This window comes from Neophocaena asiaeorientalis, unplaced genomic scaffold (assembly GCF_003031525.2).
Source record: "Neophocaena asiaeorientalis asiaeorientalis breed wild unplaced genomic scaffold, Neophocaena_asiaeorientalis_V1.1 scaffold134, whole genome shotgun sequence".
Lineage (NCBI taxonomy): Eukaryota > Metazoa > Chordata > Mammalia > Artiodactyla > Phocoenidae > Neophocaena > Neophocaena asiaeorientalis.
The window spans coordinates 31,544,545-31,562,160 of NW_020185339.1; the positions used below are offsets into that span (position 1 = coordinate 31,544,545).

The 17,616-nt window shown below is 35.9% G+C and overlaps 1 protein-coding gene across 4 annotated transcripts in view; it reads left to right on the forward strand.

Moving 5' to 3' along the window:
* Window positions 1–14,395, forward strand: part of SCAF11 (SR-related CTD associated factor 11) — a 73,214-nt gene extending 58,819 nt beyond the window's left edge. For 2 of the 4 annotated variants that reach the window (XM_024736413.1, XM_024736414.1), the window contains 9 exons: window positions 1,395–1,453; window positions 1,706–1,815; window positions 2,795–2,896; window positions 4,671–4,780; window positions 5,427–8,129; window positions 9,211–9,557; window positions 10,579–10,797; window positions 11,161–11,280; window positions 11,606–14,395. In XM_024736413.1, coding sequence (XP_024592181.1) covers window positions 1,395–1,453; window positions 1,706–1,815; window positions 2,795–2,896; window positions 4,671–4,780; window positions 5,427–8,129; window positions 9,211–9,557; window positions 10,579–10,797; window positions 11,161–11,280; window positions 11,606–11,752 — 3,917 coding nt within the window. In that variant the 3' untranslated portion in view covers window positions 11,753–14,395. The remainder of the gene's footprint in view (window positions 1–1,394; window positions 1,454–1,705; window positions 1,816–2,794; window positions 2,897–4,670; window positions 4,781–5,426; window positions 8,130–9,210; window positions 9,558–10,578; window positions 10,798–11,160; window positions 11,281–11,605) is intronic. The other 2 variants (XM_024736415.1, XM_024736416.1) reach the window with 2 other exon arrangements.
* The last annotated feature ends 3,221 nt before the right edge of the window (window positions 14,396–17,616 follow it).

Below are 17,616 nucleotides of genomic sequence, written 5' to 3' on the forward strand. Positions count from 1 at the left end.
AATGAAACCTGAATGAGAACAACTTAGCACCCTTTGGGTGTAAAAACTGTGTAGCTACAACACAGCAATTCTCAGTCTAGTTGAAGGAAATTGTTATTTCTAAGAATGTGGCTGGGTACCTATCACACATTTTTATTCCTGGCTTCTTTAACCACTTGAAAAAGTCAGTATCATCTTTTAAATATACATCAAAGGGTAGGAAAATAAGTTCCTGGAACTCAGCCAGCACCCCTCTCCCCAGCATGAAATTTCATTTGTTACAGCAGTTCTGGGTGGGACGTGTGTGAAGGATGGATAATAGCATGAAACCATACAACTGTTATATAGTAACTTAAAAGGAAATTAGTATGTTATTAAGTAGAAAGTAGACTGTTACCAACTGGACTGACAGAAGAAACCCAGAATACTTACAATCTTGCAGTGGCAGGAAACAGGCCTCCCAGTCAGTCAGGTTGATTTATTTTGAACAAAGTTAGTAGGGCCTTTGTGAGACAAGTTTGGCTGGAGATTGAAAGACCAGTTGTTGATTGTACTGTAAACTTTTCCCAGAGTTCTGAGGAGAGAGCAGTGGCAGTACCAGCAGCAGTTTATTGCAGACAAGTGTATTGATAGGTAGAGATGACTAATAACAGGTTTGATGATAAAGAAAACCAAGAGCAGTAATCTATAAAGATGTTAACACAATTTTTGTGGTTAGTAGAAACTATTCCTCCTTTATCTTCCTTAACCTGGAAGTATGTATCCATAGAAATAAATTTTCAGATGGGACAGGTAAAACCAAAAAATAAGTCGTAAGCAATACAACCAAAAACGTTGCTGTAGCAGAAAGCTGTTTTAATCAACACTTCTACTTTTCCTAATTCTATAAAGTTTGAGGAGGAAGGGGGAGGGTACTTAATTGAAATTGGTGACTGTGGCCAAATGGTAATTTATGGTTGACAAGGGCTGATGGCCCCAGTTCTCCTGGTCAGCTTCTACTTGAGGTGAGTTAACAGTACCTGTTATTTAGGTCATAACTTGAAAGGATATATTAAGTGCATTATTGATATTAAATAATTTGACTTCTTTTATATGCTTTTCATTATAGGATGGTTTAAGTTTGCACATGGTGCCAGAAAATATTGACTAGAATTTTAATACTTAATGCTCCGAGCATAGCAATTTTACATGCTTCACTAGTTTTCTGTATTGCGCCCTCTTATATTTTCCTTTTGTCTGTGGCTTAACAAGATAAAATTAGCATTAAAAAAAATTATATAAATGCAAGTACTGTTATTTTAAATACAACTTTTCTACACATTTTAACCTTCTCTTGTCAATATGCCAGTATCAATACTCGTTTAAAACCTTTTAAAATAAAAATTAAGGCAAGATCTTTTTGTGTCTTTGTACAGGAAACTCTAAATACAGTGAAATGGGAGGAAAAGAAAATGCAATAATAAAGACAAATAAGGTTTGTTGAAATAAAGAAAAATATTTTTCTTAGATTAATAACAGTTTATTATTGTTTTGGTACATAACTCTAGTGCCTCAGGTATATCAAAATATTTAAATATAACTATTGGGTGGGCCAAAAAGTTCGTTCGGGTTTTTCAGTACGATTTAACAGAAAAACCTAAATGAACTTTTTGGCTAACCCAATATTACCTACCTATTATGGAAAGATTTTGTTTGCTGTAACACCAACCTCTCTTTACTTTTCTAGCCTCAAAGATCAAATCCGTGTACAAATCAGTGCTTCAGAAATTTTTTCTCCAATATCTTCTCTTCTAGTAGTCACACTGGAGAATCTTCTTTTACCAGTACAGCTTACTGGTTAGTATTTTCTGCTTTTAATTTATGCTTTTTATATTTGATATTTTAGTTATTAAAGTTAACTTTTGGTAGAAATTTAAACTTGGCTCAACAAACGTTATGAAAGCACCTTGTTTTATGTTTTTGTTTCTTTTGGCAAATAAACAAAGGGAAACCTGTTACTTTGTGACCCTCTGTTATGCAGTGACTGCCTATCCTAGTGGTCTTCCTTTTCCTTAATAATAAATTTAGTTGTTCTACACAAGGTTTTTATGTGATAGAGAAGTAGGCTAGTTGTTAAATGATGAGGGAAGTACCTAATAAAGCAGAACACTTTCAGAGTAGACTCAGTCATCTTGGAATCCTTTAGTAGCTGGCATTATAGATCGTGAGTAGATGTTTGTGGAATTTGAAGATTAGGTTGGAGTTTTAAAATCACATGGAGTTGGTTGAATGAACGAGACAGATTAAGATTGTGATTTAATTTTAGAGGTTGGCAAGGTACCAAAGAAAACAATTACATCCGAGTAGCCTTTTGAAAAACTGAACTGTACCCATTTTTAGTTACAAAAATAACCATGCCTTCCTTTACTTTCTTCTTTTGTCTTATGCTTAGTTTCAGATGGCAAACTATTGCACCTAGAATTTTGGCTGGAAGTGCTTGCTGCAACTTTGGTTCATGGGATAGAAGTAGTGTTGCTTTTTTCTCTCAATAATAAGGCTATTAGTCTGAATTGACTTTTTAAAAATTCTGTCAAGATAGAAATTCAAGTGTTATTTTTATGAATCAGATTAGTACAATTTAGATTTATAATATAAAAAATTTAGTTTAGGAATGAGTTCATTTTGAAAGTTTTTAAATAGAAAAATGTTCTTTTTTTTAAAAAATGTGATTTATAATGCTAGGTATAAAAACTTCTGCTATTTATGGTATAACCCAGTTGTTATTCTGAACTTAAATATTTGGAATTCTGATGAGGGTCTAAAATTTATCTTTTAGTACAGAATTTATAGAAGTCAATGAAATCAGTGCGTTGATTAGGCAGAAGAGACAGGAACTGGAATTGTCATGGTTTCCTGATACATTACCTGGAATTGGAAGGTAAAAAAAAATTGTTTACCAAAGTGTCTACATGCTAACATGTGCATAAGATATCATTAATAAGGCACAGAGGTATCTTATTCAATGGGTATGTTTCTAAGAGAGTTTTGTTTAATTCAACTTTGGTGTTTCAGTTGCCTAATGAAAAGCCCCTATTTAAAGAACCCCTTGAAAAGTAAAGAATATTTTATTTATTTGTTTAATAAATGTAGATATTTGGTTACTTTAACAGGGAGAGCACCCAAATGATAAGATTCATTATTAGTAACAGCATTCAGATCTTCCATCCTTCTTCTGTCTTTTCCTCCATTCCAGTCTTCCCTGTGTGCTATTAGCTGAAGCACTGATTTTATCATGACACTTCCCATCTCCACAGTGTTATTCTAAATCACTACTTGATCAAGTCCCTACTTTGCCCTGGCATTCATGACTTTCTGTAATCTAGCCCTTTCTTTCTTAGTTTTTTCTGAAGCTGTTAACACATTGGTAGGTACACAATGTATACTTAAATCAGGTTCCTATGTAAAGACCAAGTTCCTTGCCAGAGTTTTATATTCATTCCTGTAACATACTGTAACTTTTAGATATCACTGTAATACAGTTCTGCGAAGGGCCTTCACCCTCTAGGAATAACAGTGGAACATAAGTAAAATTAGAAAGTCCAGATGTGTATAATCCGAAACCTTTTCTTAGAGCTGTTTTCTGTGTACATGTGCAAGTTGCACATTGTTCTTCAAGCTTCTTTCCTCCTACTCCAGAATCTCGCCTTAGACTGGGTGAGATAGTCTTTTGTTATGAGACCTGACTGAACAAAATATGAATCAGAGTAGGAAGAAGCTGAGGGTGGATTGGTTGTGAATGAAGAAACTTTGGCGTCTTAGCAGGTCCATAGAGACCCTGGGAACCTTGAAGAGCCATCATCCTCAGATTGAGGAATTTTAGAATATAACATAGCAATAGAAATCAGGTGGTTTTTTTCCTTTTTAAAAATGTATTTATTTTGATGTTTTTGGCCTTGATATATGCTGTAAAAACATAAAGAAGTCTAATAAAAAATGTGATAAACATCCATAATGTTTATCACATTCAAAATTCAAGTGATGTAGTTTTACTTTCAGTTTTTGTTACTTTTTAAAAATGTATGGACTGATTCCCCTTTGACCTTGATAATTTCTTTAAAACCTGATTTGATTAACTCGACTAAATTATCTCTTTGGTTGCCTGGAAGTGGAGGGGGGCTGGAGCAAGGGGCATGAAGGAGCTTTCTGGGATGGCGGAAATGTTCTATTTCTTGTTTGGGGTGGAGGTTATACAGGTGTATACATTGGTCAAAAGTCATCATACTGTGAACCTAAAATCTGTGCATTTCATTTGTGTATTTTATTTATCTGCATTTTATTATCCAAATTTATTATTTTTTAGAGTGGTGGAAAAAAAGGCTAAAAAATTTTTTGACAAAGTCTTGCATTAACTTCTTTAAACAAGAAACGACTGTTATGTATTAAGTTGCCTTTGATCTCCCTTTGCTATTAATTTATCAAAAAACATGCTTTTAAAATGTTTTCTGTTTTTTGTTTTTTGCAGCCAGTTGGTAACCATCTTTGAACAATGAGTAACCTTGAGCTTACATTTTTAGCTATTTGGCAGAAAATAATTTAAGCACCCTGTATTTTAATGTCGCTAACCTGATTTGGAAAATTAGTACCTTTAAATTGCTGGTTTAATTTTTAAACCATTTAAACAAAAATGTCTTTTTTTTTTTTTGAATTTTCAGAATTAGTTTTATACCCTGGAATATTGAAACAGAAGTGCTTCCTCTCATCTCCTCCTCTGTGTTGCCAAGAACTATTTTTCCAACAAGTACCATATCTTTAGAAAATTTTGGTAAAGTTTTTGAAATTCTTTCTAGTTTAAAAAAAGTTATTAGCCTCTTTCAGTCTCATAAAAAGAATGAGTGTTGATGACTTAGAAAAAGTGTAAATTAAGGTATAGATAGTAAGTCCTAGATATTTTTATAAATATTTGTACAGTGACTTGACTTTAAAATTGTCCCAACTAGAAAATTCCTTTTAAGAAATTACAGCTTCATGTCTTTGAGGAACTGATTAGAAGTCTCCTTTCTATTTAGGGCTTCAATGTTCAAACCATAATCTTTAAAGTAATATCTCCTATTAATTATGAACAAATAGTTTGAGTCTCTACTATTTGTGGATAGCTGTTGTCTCTTGCTTTTGCCTATTGATTCATTAAGCAAATGGCAGTTATCAGACGAAACATATTTTCTTTTGTTGTTTTCCCTATAAAATTGCCCACATGGATTCAAATCTTGGGATAACTCATTTCAGTAGCACTAAAAAATTGGTATTACTCAGGTGTTAGTAGCTATGCATTTATTTATAATTTGATTCACAAGTATATTTTGTTTCACTCTGTTAAAGATGTCTATTTTATGCTAAAATAAGCTTAAGCCAAACTATTATCATTTTTTGAAACATACAATTTTTACTTTTTAAAAAACATGTATTATTAGGTACTTCTTGCAAAGGATATGCATTAGCACATACTCAAGAAGGAGAAGAGAAGAAGCAAACTTCTGGTACCTCAAACACCAGAGGATCAAGACGAAAACCAGCAGCAACAACTCCTACAAGGAGATCTACACGTAACACGAGAGCTGAACCAGTCAGTCAGTCTCAGAGGTCCCCAGTATCAAATAATTCTGGGTGTGATGCCCCAGATAGTAATAATCCATCTGTAAGTGTTTCCTCTTCAGGTGAGTCAGAAAAGCAAACAAGGCAGGCTCCAAAACGGAAGTCTGTAAGAAGAGGAAGAAAACTACCTTTACTGAAAAAGAAACTTCGGAGCTCTGTACCTCCCCCTGAAAAATCATCTTCCAGTGATTCAGTAGATGAAGAAATAGTAGAATCTGACATACCACCTGTGTTAGAGAAAGAACATCAGTCAGATGTAGAAAGTAGTAGCACTGTGCAGATGAATACAGAAAAAGAGTCTGCTGATGGCTTGAGACGTTGCCGTGAGCCAGTGGAAGAAAGTGAGGAACGTAGCGAGACCCATGACACAGAGGAAAGAGTAGAACCTTTATATTCTGAATCTGGTACCCAAGGTCCTCCTGTGCTAGTTGGAGAGGAGGAGGAAATTCAAAAAGTTGAGAATACAGGTATAGAGGCTAATATGTTATGTCTGGAAAGTGAGATTTCTAAGAATGCTTCTGAAAAAGGAGGTGACCCATTGGAAAATCAAGACCAAATAGCTTTCCCTTCAGAATCAGAAGTAAAAGCTGATGGATGTACAGATCATCTTCCAAATGATTTTCTTACATGTTCAGGATCTGAAATTGAAGTACACCAACCTATATCAAGCCTAGGTGAGATCCCTGAGAATGCAGAGTCAGCGGTTAATGAAGAAAAAGTTATGGAGAGTCCTATAGTAAAAATTATTGATCATAAAGATTCTACAGTAAAAACAGAACATCTTATTGACAGCCCCAAATTAGAATCTTCTGAGGGTGGAATTATACAAACAGTGGACAAAAAATCTGTTGAGAGCTCAGAGGTTCATTTGCTTGGGCATGTTGAAAATGAAGATGCAGAAATAATTGCAACATGTGATACTTCAGGGAATGAAAATTTCGATAGTATTCAAGACTCTGAAAACAATTTATTAAAAAAAAATCTTAACACCAAATTGGACAAATCTTTCGAAGAAAAGACTGAATCTCTGGTTGAACATCCCAGATCTACAGAATTGCCTAAAACACATGTTGCACTGATTCAGAAGCATTTTAGTGAGGACAATAATGAAATGATACCTATGGAATGTGATTCATTTTGCAGTGACCAGAATGAATCTGAACTCGAACCGTCTGTAAGTACTGATGCTAAACAATTGAATGAAAGTTATGTGGAGCACAGTTCCCAAAAGAATATGTCATCTTTTGGTCCTTCAAATGAAAAGGTTGAAACTGTGTCTCAGCCATCTGAAATCCCAATAGATACGATAGATAAAGCCAAAAAGCCTCGTACTCGAAGATCTAGATTTCATTCTCCATCTACAACCTGGTCTCCCAACAAAGACACTGCACGAGAAAAGAAGCGGTCTCAGTCTCCATCTCCCAAGAGAGAAACTGGAAAAGAAAGCAGGAAGTCTCGATCACCATCTCCCAAGAAAGAATCTGCAAGAGGACGGAGAAAATCTCGTTCTCAGTCCCCAAAAAAGGACCCACGAGAAAGGAGGAAATCTCAGTCTCGATCTCCAAAAAGAGATAGCACTAGGGAAGGCAAAAGATCTGAATCACTCTCCCCAAAAAGAGACACTTCTAGAGAGAACAGAAGATCTCAGTCAAGACTGAAAGATTCCTCCCCAAGAGAAAAATCCAGGTCCCGGAGCAGAGAAAGAGAAAGTGATAGAGATGGGCCAAAGAGAGATCGAGATAGAGAAAGGAGAACCAGAAGGTGGTCTCGGTCCAGATCTCGTTCTAGGTCACCATCAAGATCTAGAACAAAAAGTAAGAGTTCATCATTTGGTAGAAATGACAGAGTCAGTTATTCTCCTCGATGGAAGGAAAGATGGGCAAATGATGGTTGGAGATGTCCACGAGGAAATGATCGATACAGAAAGAATGACTCAGAGAAACAGAATGAAAATACAAGAAAAGAAAAAAATGACATCAGTCCAGATGCTGATGATTCAGATTCTGCTGACAAACATAGAAACGACTGTCCCAGTTGGGTAACAGAAAAAATAAATTCTGGGCCTGATCCGAGGACCAGAAATCCAGAAAAGTTAAAAGATTCTCATTGGGAAGAAAATAGAAATGAAAATGCAGGGAATTCTTGGAATAAAAACTTTGGTTCAGGTTGGATGTCGAACCGTGGTAGAGGTAACCGTGGCAGAGGTGCTTACAGAGGTGGTTTTGCCTACACAGATCAAAATGAAAACAGGTGGCAAAACCGAAAACCCCTCTCAGGGAATTCAAATAGTTCAGGGAATGAGACTTTCAAGTTTGTGGAACAGCAGCCCTATAAACGGAAAAGTGAGCAAGAGTTCTCATTTGATACACCGGCAGATAGGTCGGGGTGGACATCTGCATCTAGCTGGGCTGTGAGAAAGACTCTGCCAGCAGATGTACAAAACTACTATTCACGACGAGGGAGGAATTCTTCAGGTCCACAGTCTGGATGGATGAGGCAAGAGGAGGAAACAACTGAACAGGGTAACGTGTTTATTTATCAACACTTTTATTTGAAGAAAGAGATTATAAATTTAATACCTTACTTATATGAGTTGAAATAATCCCTATTTATAGTTTTATGTTAAAGTGAATCCCAGTTATTTACAAGTCACTTTGTATTGTGTAATAGATATACACTTCAATATTTATTTTCTTTTTTCACCCCATGCCTGCCCCAAACCTTGCCAAAGACATAAATATTTTAAGTATAATTTGCTACAGTAGAAGAATTTGAGACGGTCCTATGCAGGATTTAAATTCTGCTTCATTTATATCAGATGTGCACACTTGAAAGTTTTGTTTAATGTTTTATTTGAATTCTATTTATTTCTTTATTTGTTTGTTTGTTTGTTTTTGGCTCTGTTGGGTCTTCGTTTCTGTGCGAGGGCTTTCTCTAGTTGCAGCGAGCGGGGGCCACCCTTCATCGTGGTGCACGGGCCTCTCACTGTCGCGGCCTCTGTTGTTGCGGAGCACAGGCTCCAGACGCGCAGGCTCAGTAGTTGTGGCTCACGGGCCTAATTGCTCCGCGGCATGTGGGATCTTCCCAGACAAGGGCTCGAACCCGTGTTCCCTGCATTGGCAGACAAATTCTCAACCACTGCGCCGCTAGGGAAGCCCTGCACTTGAAATTTTTTTATCGTTTTCCTATAAAAAAGTCACTCTGCTAAAGAAAGATTTATCTTTCCTTGACTTTTCTTGGGAACATTGCAAGAAAAACTCTGTTGCAGATTTTTAAAAAGTGATTAACCTTCTAATTTAGTAATCTTAAATTTTATGTGATTATTTCTTTAACTAGGGAGTTTCTTGAGCTACTGATTCTTTGTGAGTGTTGACCGATGTTATTGTGTGAAGTTATGCTTTAAAATAACTTTAGTTGAATGTTTTCTTTCAGTTAGAAAATCAGCCCACGTTATTTAGGAATGACAGGATTAAACTGAATAATTGGGTATTGGTTTAGGCGTTCTGTTAACTGCTATTTTATTGTAACCAGTGGTGCTTTGTTTCTCTGGCTAAAGAAATTTGTAACATGATTTTTTTTCATAAGCCTTTTTTCTTTTGATAGATTCTAACCTAAAAGACCAAACAAACCAACAAGGTGATGGTTCTCAGCTACCTATAAATATGATGCAACCACAAATGAATGTAATGCAGCAACAAATGAATGCACAGCACCAGCCTATGAATATCTTCCCATATCCAGTGGGTGTTCATGCTCCTTTGATGAATCTCCAGCGCAATCCGTTTAACATTCATCCTCAGCTGCCCTTGCATCTGCACACAGGAGTACCTCTCATGCAGGTAGCTGCTCCCACCAGTGTATCTCAGGGACCACCACCACCACCACCCCCTCCCCCTCCATCCCAGCAAGTCAGCTACATTGCTTCACAGCCAGATGGAAAGCAATTGCAGGTATGTTTTCAGCACCTCAAGTTTAATCAACATAGCCATTGTAAACATTTAGCTATTAGGGACAGATGTTCAAGAAAGGGCTTCCTGGCTGGATATCCATACACAGTGACTTATTCGGTTAGGTTTATGGTAAACCTTCGTAACCCCCTTTTCACTGTCCTTCCCCAAACCTCCCACTCCCAAATGAGCAAATGAACTGAATGCATAGTATCAGATCTGAGCTACATACAGGCTACTGCTGATACCCAGACAGGTTTTTAGGTCAGGTTAAAAAGACCAAATTATGAGCCAAACTAGAATCAAGTGGTGGACACTTTCCCTGATTTACTGGACTTTTAGGGGGTGGGAACTTGTTGTGATTGGGTACTGTGATAAACCTTGTACTGTTTTGTTCAAACACCAGATAAAGCTGTTCATCGTCCATTACCCTCTGTGTTTCATTTTCATGAATTTACCATGTGAAAAAAGTGCCTCTGAGGCACTTCTTAAATATAGAAAAATTTCAGTAATAATCTATAAACACTGTGTTGATCATAGTTTCATGTCTACATCTCAGAAATTCTAGAATCCTGACAGCAAGAGTTGGAAGAGCAGGGGAGTGGGAATTTGGGATCTTGTATCTTTTTCTGCTGTCAACTCACTGCAAGTCATTTGACTTCACTGTCTCACTTTCCTCCGTCTTTGAAGGGGGGGCATCTACTCTCAAGAGCCTTGTAGGAAAGATACTGTTATTAATGCAGCTCTGCTTCTTGTTGGTTTTAGTGTTGCTGTCAGAACGTTACAATACATATATATTTTTTAAAAGTCATCATGAAATATTTAAATGGGGCTGTGTTTAAGAATGTTACTCATTTTTCTTCAGAGTCCTTTAGATATAAATGACCTGAAATATGCATTTCCCTTAAGTACTTAAGTATTGGATTGCTTTGATTTTTTTTTTTGATGTTATTTCTAATAGGTGACTAAAAGACTTCTACTGAGTACAAGTAATTCATTAACTGATGATAACTCTTTAAAACAGGGTGTTCCTAGTGCTTCTCATGTAAGTAATAACATGAGTACACCAGTCTTGCCTGCTCCGACAGCAGCCCCAGGAAATGTGGGAACAGTTCAGGGACCAAGTTCTGGTAATACTTCGTCATCAAGTCACAGCAGAGCTTCTAATGCTGCTGTAAAATTGGCAGAAAGCAAAGTAAGTGTTACAGTGGAAGCCAGCGCAGATAGCTCGAAGACAGACAAGGCAAGTTCAAAGTTGAGAGCAACTTACATGATTCTGTATATGATAAAGATGAAAAAATAACAGCTTTCTATTGTATAAGTGGTGAAGGGAATTTATTGTTGATAGTCTTAAATTCCAATATTACTTAAAGGGTTCTGTCTGAATATGTTGGTGCCAATTGAATTACTGGTAGTATTTCATATTTATTTTTAGAAATGTTTGGTATGTGTTAGTAAATAACTATTTTGTATTTATAACACTAATATTTGAATAGTTCCTTGCAATAATGTAAATGTACAGTGTTTTCAATTTTATATTTTTAAAGAATTTTTTTTGAAAGTACGTGATTGGGCAAATAATAATTATACATTTTCCTCTTATCAGAAATTGCAAATTCAAGAAAAAGCAGCACAGGAGGTAAAATTGGCCATTAAGCCATTTTATCAAAATAAAGATATCACCAAGGAAGAATATAAAGAGATTGTGCGGAAAGCGGTAGATAAAGTAAGTAGATAAAGTAAGTTATAGCTTTAGTGGAGTTATGTACATAGCTTTAGTGGAGTTATGTACATAGCTTTAGTTTTGAACATGCCTGTTTTAATAAAGGAATGATTAATTAAATTAATTAAAATAGTAAGAGGTAGCTTCTACCATTCTTGTCTGTTTTTTACCTTTTGAGATAACGAAACGTGTACCCGACAGGAGATAATGAAACATTAAAAAATGTCTGGTTATCTTTTTGGCATATTTGTTTTTCATAAAACTTTCTATTTTCCTTTAATCTGTTTAAGTATGAGAAAAATATTCCCCCTTCTTTTTTTTTTTATAGGTTTGTCATAGTAAGAGTGGAGAAGTAAATTCTACTAAAGTGGCGAATCTGGTTAAAGCCTATGTAGACAAATACAAATATTCACGGAAGGGAAGCCAAAAGAAAACTCTGGAAGAACCTGTGTCTGCTGATAAAAACATAGGCTGAAGTGGGGAGCACTATAAAGGACACTATCAAGATACCTGCAAAGTGCAATTTCAACATGTACCTTTAATGGAAAATCATATGTAACTGTGATTGAAATTTGGTTTTGATAAAATTATTTTTTTTAATGTAGGATATAATGTTTTGCTCTAAATAAATATAGTTCTGCACCGCAACTTCTATATCTTTTCCTCCCTTCCCCCCCCCCCCCAAAAAAAGACAACAAATTCAAGGGAAAGTAAAGGGGTTAAAGGAATGTGCATTTTTACAAGGACTGTGTTATATTGTGGATACTGGAAGAAGATGTACAGCTTTCTGATTTGAACAGTGGAGTGCATAAATGAACTTCTGAGTGCACTGGTTTTGGAAGAGATATATATAATACATTTATTCTGTCAGGCTAAAAATAAAGTATGATCTTTATGATTTTTCTCTCTAATTATACAAAGATAAATAATGTATTACCATGAAGAATATTTCTAATAACAGAACATACCAATTGCAGGGTTCCTACTGTGTATTTTTAAAGCACACATCTGAGTAAATTGCTTAGATAGAAAACAAATTATCACACGAGTAAAATTCAGTGTTCAAAACTTTAGAACACTGTTCACCTGTTGTATCACCAAATAAAGGTTATGCTGCTTGGTTTTCTTTTGTGCCTTTTTTTCCCCCAGTTGAGATGAAGCAATTTGATTTGCTAGATTTACAACTTCGGCAGTCTAAGCTCTGTTGAATTTAGAAGACCTGTTTGGAGAAAGTGTTGACTTTGTAAAAATTATGTTCTTCCATAATACCTTCTACTTATCAGAGATGGCAAATTGATTGTGCCAGTTGGAGAACTGCTTTTAAGTAGTGACCCTCCCTTCCCTGTGGCTACGGTAGAATCATGACATTTGCTTCAGTGGCTTCCAGATTGTTGCTCATCTGACTACTAGTGAAATTCTTCTCACATTTTAGAAATCTCCAAATGCTTTACAGTGAATAGAGTGTTAATTTGGTGACCATGTGGTGGCCATTAACCATGCTGCGAAATTCTAGACATCAAAACCGGTGTTTCGGAAAAAGGAGAGGAATTAAATAATGGAGTCTTGTTTAGGCTTTCAGGGACTAGAGATTGGGGTTTTTTTAGTACTATTTTTATTAAAGGTAAGTTTAAAGTGTTCTAGCCTTATTATTTTATTTGGCGTCTTGGAAGAAAAAATGGATTATTTCCATGATAAACTGTTTCATTCCAGTAACAGTTTTCAATAGATACCAAATGACTGGCAAGCACTTCAGATAAGATGTTAATGGCACAAAGATGGATCTGTGCCTCAGTGAGACAGACTGACCCTTGTCCTAGCTAAATAGTGAAAGCAATACTCTTCAGGACTGTGCTTTTCTGAAGTAAAGATTATCTGTCTCAGTTTTATGTGTATAATCCTCTCCTGGTGCTAGCTTTGATAGGCGACTTTTGAAATATTGGCCCCAGTAGTGATTGTGCTAGTTCATAATCTTTATTAGATTATGAGTATAATCCCCAAAGTGGCAGAAATATTTCCAAGCAGTTTCTGATCTTTATTCTGCATTTCTGGGCATTTGTAATATGGTATTCTACTGATTTATATATATTTTTAATTAAAGTTTGTGTTTAGATTATGATGGGGAAAGAGTTTTAGAAGTATATTTCTTCTAATAAAATATGAAGACAGTGTTTTAAATACCAATGCACACCTCATTTGTTTCAGTTTTGAACTCTAGAAACAACTGTGTGACTTTTTAATCTATTTTGGGTTAAAGCTGGTTCACATTTAGAAAATTTTGTAGCAAATTGCCTAAATTGATTAATCACACAACATATTTTTCCGACATTTTCTTTCAGTGACATTTGGGAGTTGGATGACAGTTTAAAATTTGCTTTATACCGTTTAGCTTGTGCAAACATGTTTAAAAGTTTTGAAGAAAAATAGGTGCTGTGGTCAAGAGTTAAAAGTCTCGCATCTTTGGTAGCAGTGCTAAGAATTAATTCCACCTTTCTTGAATAACAACAGTGTACTTACTCTGTATCTGGTTGGGGTACTGGTTGGCCTGCAATTGAAATAGCTAATGAAGAATATTACTGGACTAGAATCAACTTTGAAATATTTAAGAATGTATTAGAAAGTGCATGCTTTATGTTAAAAAAAATACATTGCTTTTTAACATTTCCCATTCTTGCTTTTATCAGAAATTTACATTAATTTTGCATGCGCACAAACTTAAAAACATTTTGTGGGGTTACAGATTCCTCTTGTTATTTATGAAGATTCAGTATTAGCCTTTGAAACCTTGGTCTCTAACTTCCTAGTCACATTGACTGATGTTTTAGGCTATAGTGACGCCTAGAATTTTGAGACTAAAATTAGTTGTTATTTTAACATTCCAAAAGTTTTGATTTTTCTCTGGTAATTATATTTTTTCCATTATTTTCCTTTAAATGGCCACAGTGTGTACTGCTTGAATGTTCCATCCAAAAGATGTAGCTTCGCAAGCACAGTGCTTGCTCCATGGTCCGTGAGACATTGTTTGTAGTATGAGGATGGAGTGCTGTCTACTGAAACAATACTCTTATTAAACAGATATGTAGTATGTAATATTTTCTAATAAATTCTTTTGATAAACAAAGTAGTGTCTTTAACATTTTATTATTAAGATTCCTGGGAAATGGTGACTTTCACCACGCAAGCTCTTGCCAAACGTGTTGCAGTATTTCTTGGATTTGTTCCAAAGTATTTAGGCTTAGCATCACAGTTAACGTAAATGTCCAAGTTGTAAAGCAAGGGGCGTCAGCTATAAGCATGTATTTTAATAGCATTTTTTCCTAATTACATATCATTGTAGGAAATTAGAAAAGCTTATTTAGTAAATTTAAAAATCTATAAAAGAAGGAAGAAACCTAAAAACAAAAGGAGAAAAATAGCCTGTAATCCTACCACTTAAAGGTAACAACTATTAACGCTGATCAAACTGCACGTAACTGTGTTGTAACATCTTTTTCACTTAATGTATCGAGAAGTTTCCATTTTAATAAAAATTCTGCAGCATGACTTTTAATAGCTATAATAGTATTCTATTACACGGATATACCATCACTTAAAACAGTCCTCCACTATTGGATATTAAGCTATTTTTACTAATATAAATAATAAAATTAGCAAAATATAAATTGTACTAATTAAATGACTGATGTAAACATCTTTATACATAAATTGTACCCGTTTCAGATTATTTTCTGGGAATTGATTCCTGTAAGTAGAATATCTTGATCAGTTTTTATTTCCCCCTAAAATTTAAGATGTAATTATATACATACACTTGAAGTGTAATTTTTTAAATTGAGTTTAAAACAATATATTTAGTTTAAAACTCCATTGTTTTCCTAAGCTGATTTGTCTCTGCAAAGAGAACCATCAGAAAGTTATTTTTCCCAAACGCTTCAATGCATTTATAAGATGCTTTTTAAGGCTCCCGGAAAATAGTTTTCACAGATCTTTTCCCCCAGCACATGAATTATATCCTGTAAACTTGTGCATTTCTAGTTCCCTTAATAACTTGAAGGTATAGTCATGTCCATGTTCTATTTTATAGGGGCTATATCGTGTTCCTCTGTTGATGGACATTTTAAGTTATGTACAAGTTTTGGTTACTAGAAACAATGTTTTAACTAACACCCTGTGTGACTTACCTCTGCCAATCTTTTTGTATACAAGGTTACATTGAATTTCAGGATATACACATTTTTCATTTGGACAGATGTTGCCAAGTTGCTCTCTGAAAAGTGTCCTAATTTATAGTCCCTCCAGTGTCTGAGTTTATAGTTTACTCTTAGTTCCAACTTCGATATTGTGACAGCATTTAAGATTGCTCTTGTTTTTAGGGTCTTAATCAACATTCATTTTTATCAAACAGTGCACACCTACTTAGTGTGTCAGGAATTCTTGGATTCTTCACATATTACCGGGTTTAGTCATACCACAGTTTTCTAAAAGAATGGTACAATAATAGCATATTAAGCTTGTACTATGTGATAGGCGTTCTGTCAGACATATTTACCTTATTTTATCTATAAAACTAATTCTAGTAATATCTTTGTTCTACTGATGAGAAAATTGAGATGCATAAAGCTTTAACTGAGTTACCTAGTTACACAGCTACTTAGTGATAGAGCCAGGATTCAGACCTAGGATCGGTAGGCGCCAAAGTCTGCTTGACTTGGGGTGTTGAGCTCACAGATGTAAACCAACATACCACATGCGGGAGTAATGGCTGAAATAATAAAAAAGTATAGTGGGAGCACAGAACTGACTCTGCTTGGGGGGACAACGTGCGAGGAAGGGTGATAAAACCAAAAAACCTTTAAAGGGAGTGACTGCTTTCAAAATCAGGATAGTGGTCACTGATATGGGGGAGGGAGGAGGCTGTGACTGAGACGGGAAAAAGGCCTGGGAAGGAGGGGGACTACCAAGGTCTACTTCTTGACCTGGGCAGTTGTTACATAATAAACTACTCTTTATGCACTTTGTTGTATGTGGTGTTATATTTCACAGTAAAAAAATTTGTAAAAACAATCCAGAGGCCAGCAATTAACTCAAAGCCATTGTTTAGATTTTTGGTAGACAAATCTACCATTCTTCATCCCTTCCCTTCTTTCAATCTAGTCTCAGTGGGAAAAAGAAATCCATGACTTTGGGGAGAAAAAATAATTCCCCACTGAAACAATAATTTTGCACCACATAAAACATGCTTCTGTAAGAAATGTGCGAGAGAGTGAAGTGTGCAACACGTAAAAGTGTTTTCTGTATTTATTAGATGGTGGCAGCTTTCAGCTCCCTTTTTTGTTTTCAATGATGAGCATTTTTATGGACTGACCTTTCCCCAAATAAGTTTTTGCTTATTAGTGAGGTTGAGTATTTTTCCTTCTGCTTATTATTTTTTATTTTTGGTTGCATTGGGTCTTTGTTGCTGCACGCGGGCTTCCTCTAGTTGCGGCGAGCGGGGGCTACTCCTCGTTGTGGTCCGAGGGTGGCTTATTGCGGTGGCTTCTGTTGTTGCGGAGCACGGGCTGTAGGTGCGCAGGCTTCAGTAGTTGTGGCGCACGGGCTTAGTTGCTCTGCGGCATGTGGGATCTTCCCGGACCAGGGCTCGAACCCGTGTTCCCTGCGTTGGCAGACGGATTCCCAACCACTGTGCCACCAGGGAAGCCCTCAGCTCCCTTTTTGCACTAAGTTATTTTTTTTTTTTAACAGATCATGACAATTTCCAAAGCATAACTCAAAAGTTGCCGGTTCCCAGGCAACTGCTCTGCAAGAGTGGATCTGTTTGTTTAAAGGGTCAACCTGAAAATTAGGCTAGCGTTACCTTTCACACAGTTTAGCTGTAAACAGGGCATAACATCTGATAATTCAAGTCAGTGAATCCTCTCTAAAGCAAAGGCTAAACATTTTCCTCATGACTTTAGGGAAGCTATAATGTATAGTCAAGGGATTCTGGAACCCTCGCAACCAAATGTGGTTCAGCCTTGTGTTTTAATTCCAGACTACACGTTGTGGAGCCCATTAGGTTCTCTTAGTGGCCAAACCGTTTCTCTGTTTAGCAACATCTAACTCACTTTGCTCCTCCCTGGAATTCTTCAACAGTTTTATTCCACGCATTCTGTTTGTGTGAAAAGTGTTTATAACTTTGATTCTCTTACTAGTAAGCCCTGCACTAGTTAATCTATAATCTCTCTCTTCCTTACCACTATACAGTCTGTCAAATATCTCCAGCCCCTTAAAGTCTCTAATTAAAAAGACACTTTTTCTCCACAGAGCCCTTCCCACCCATCAATCCAACGAAGCCTGTCAAAT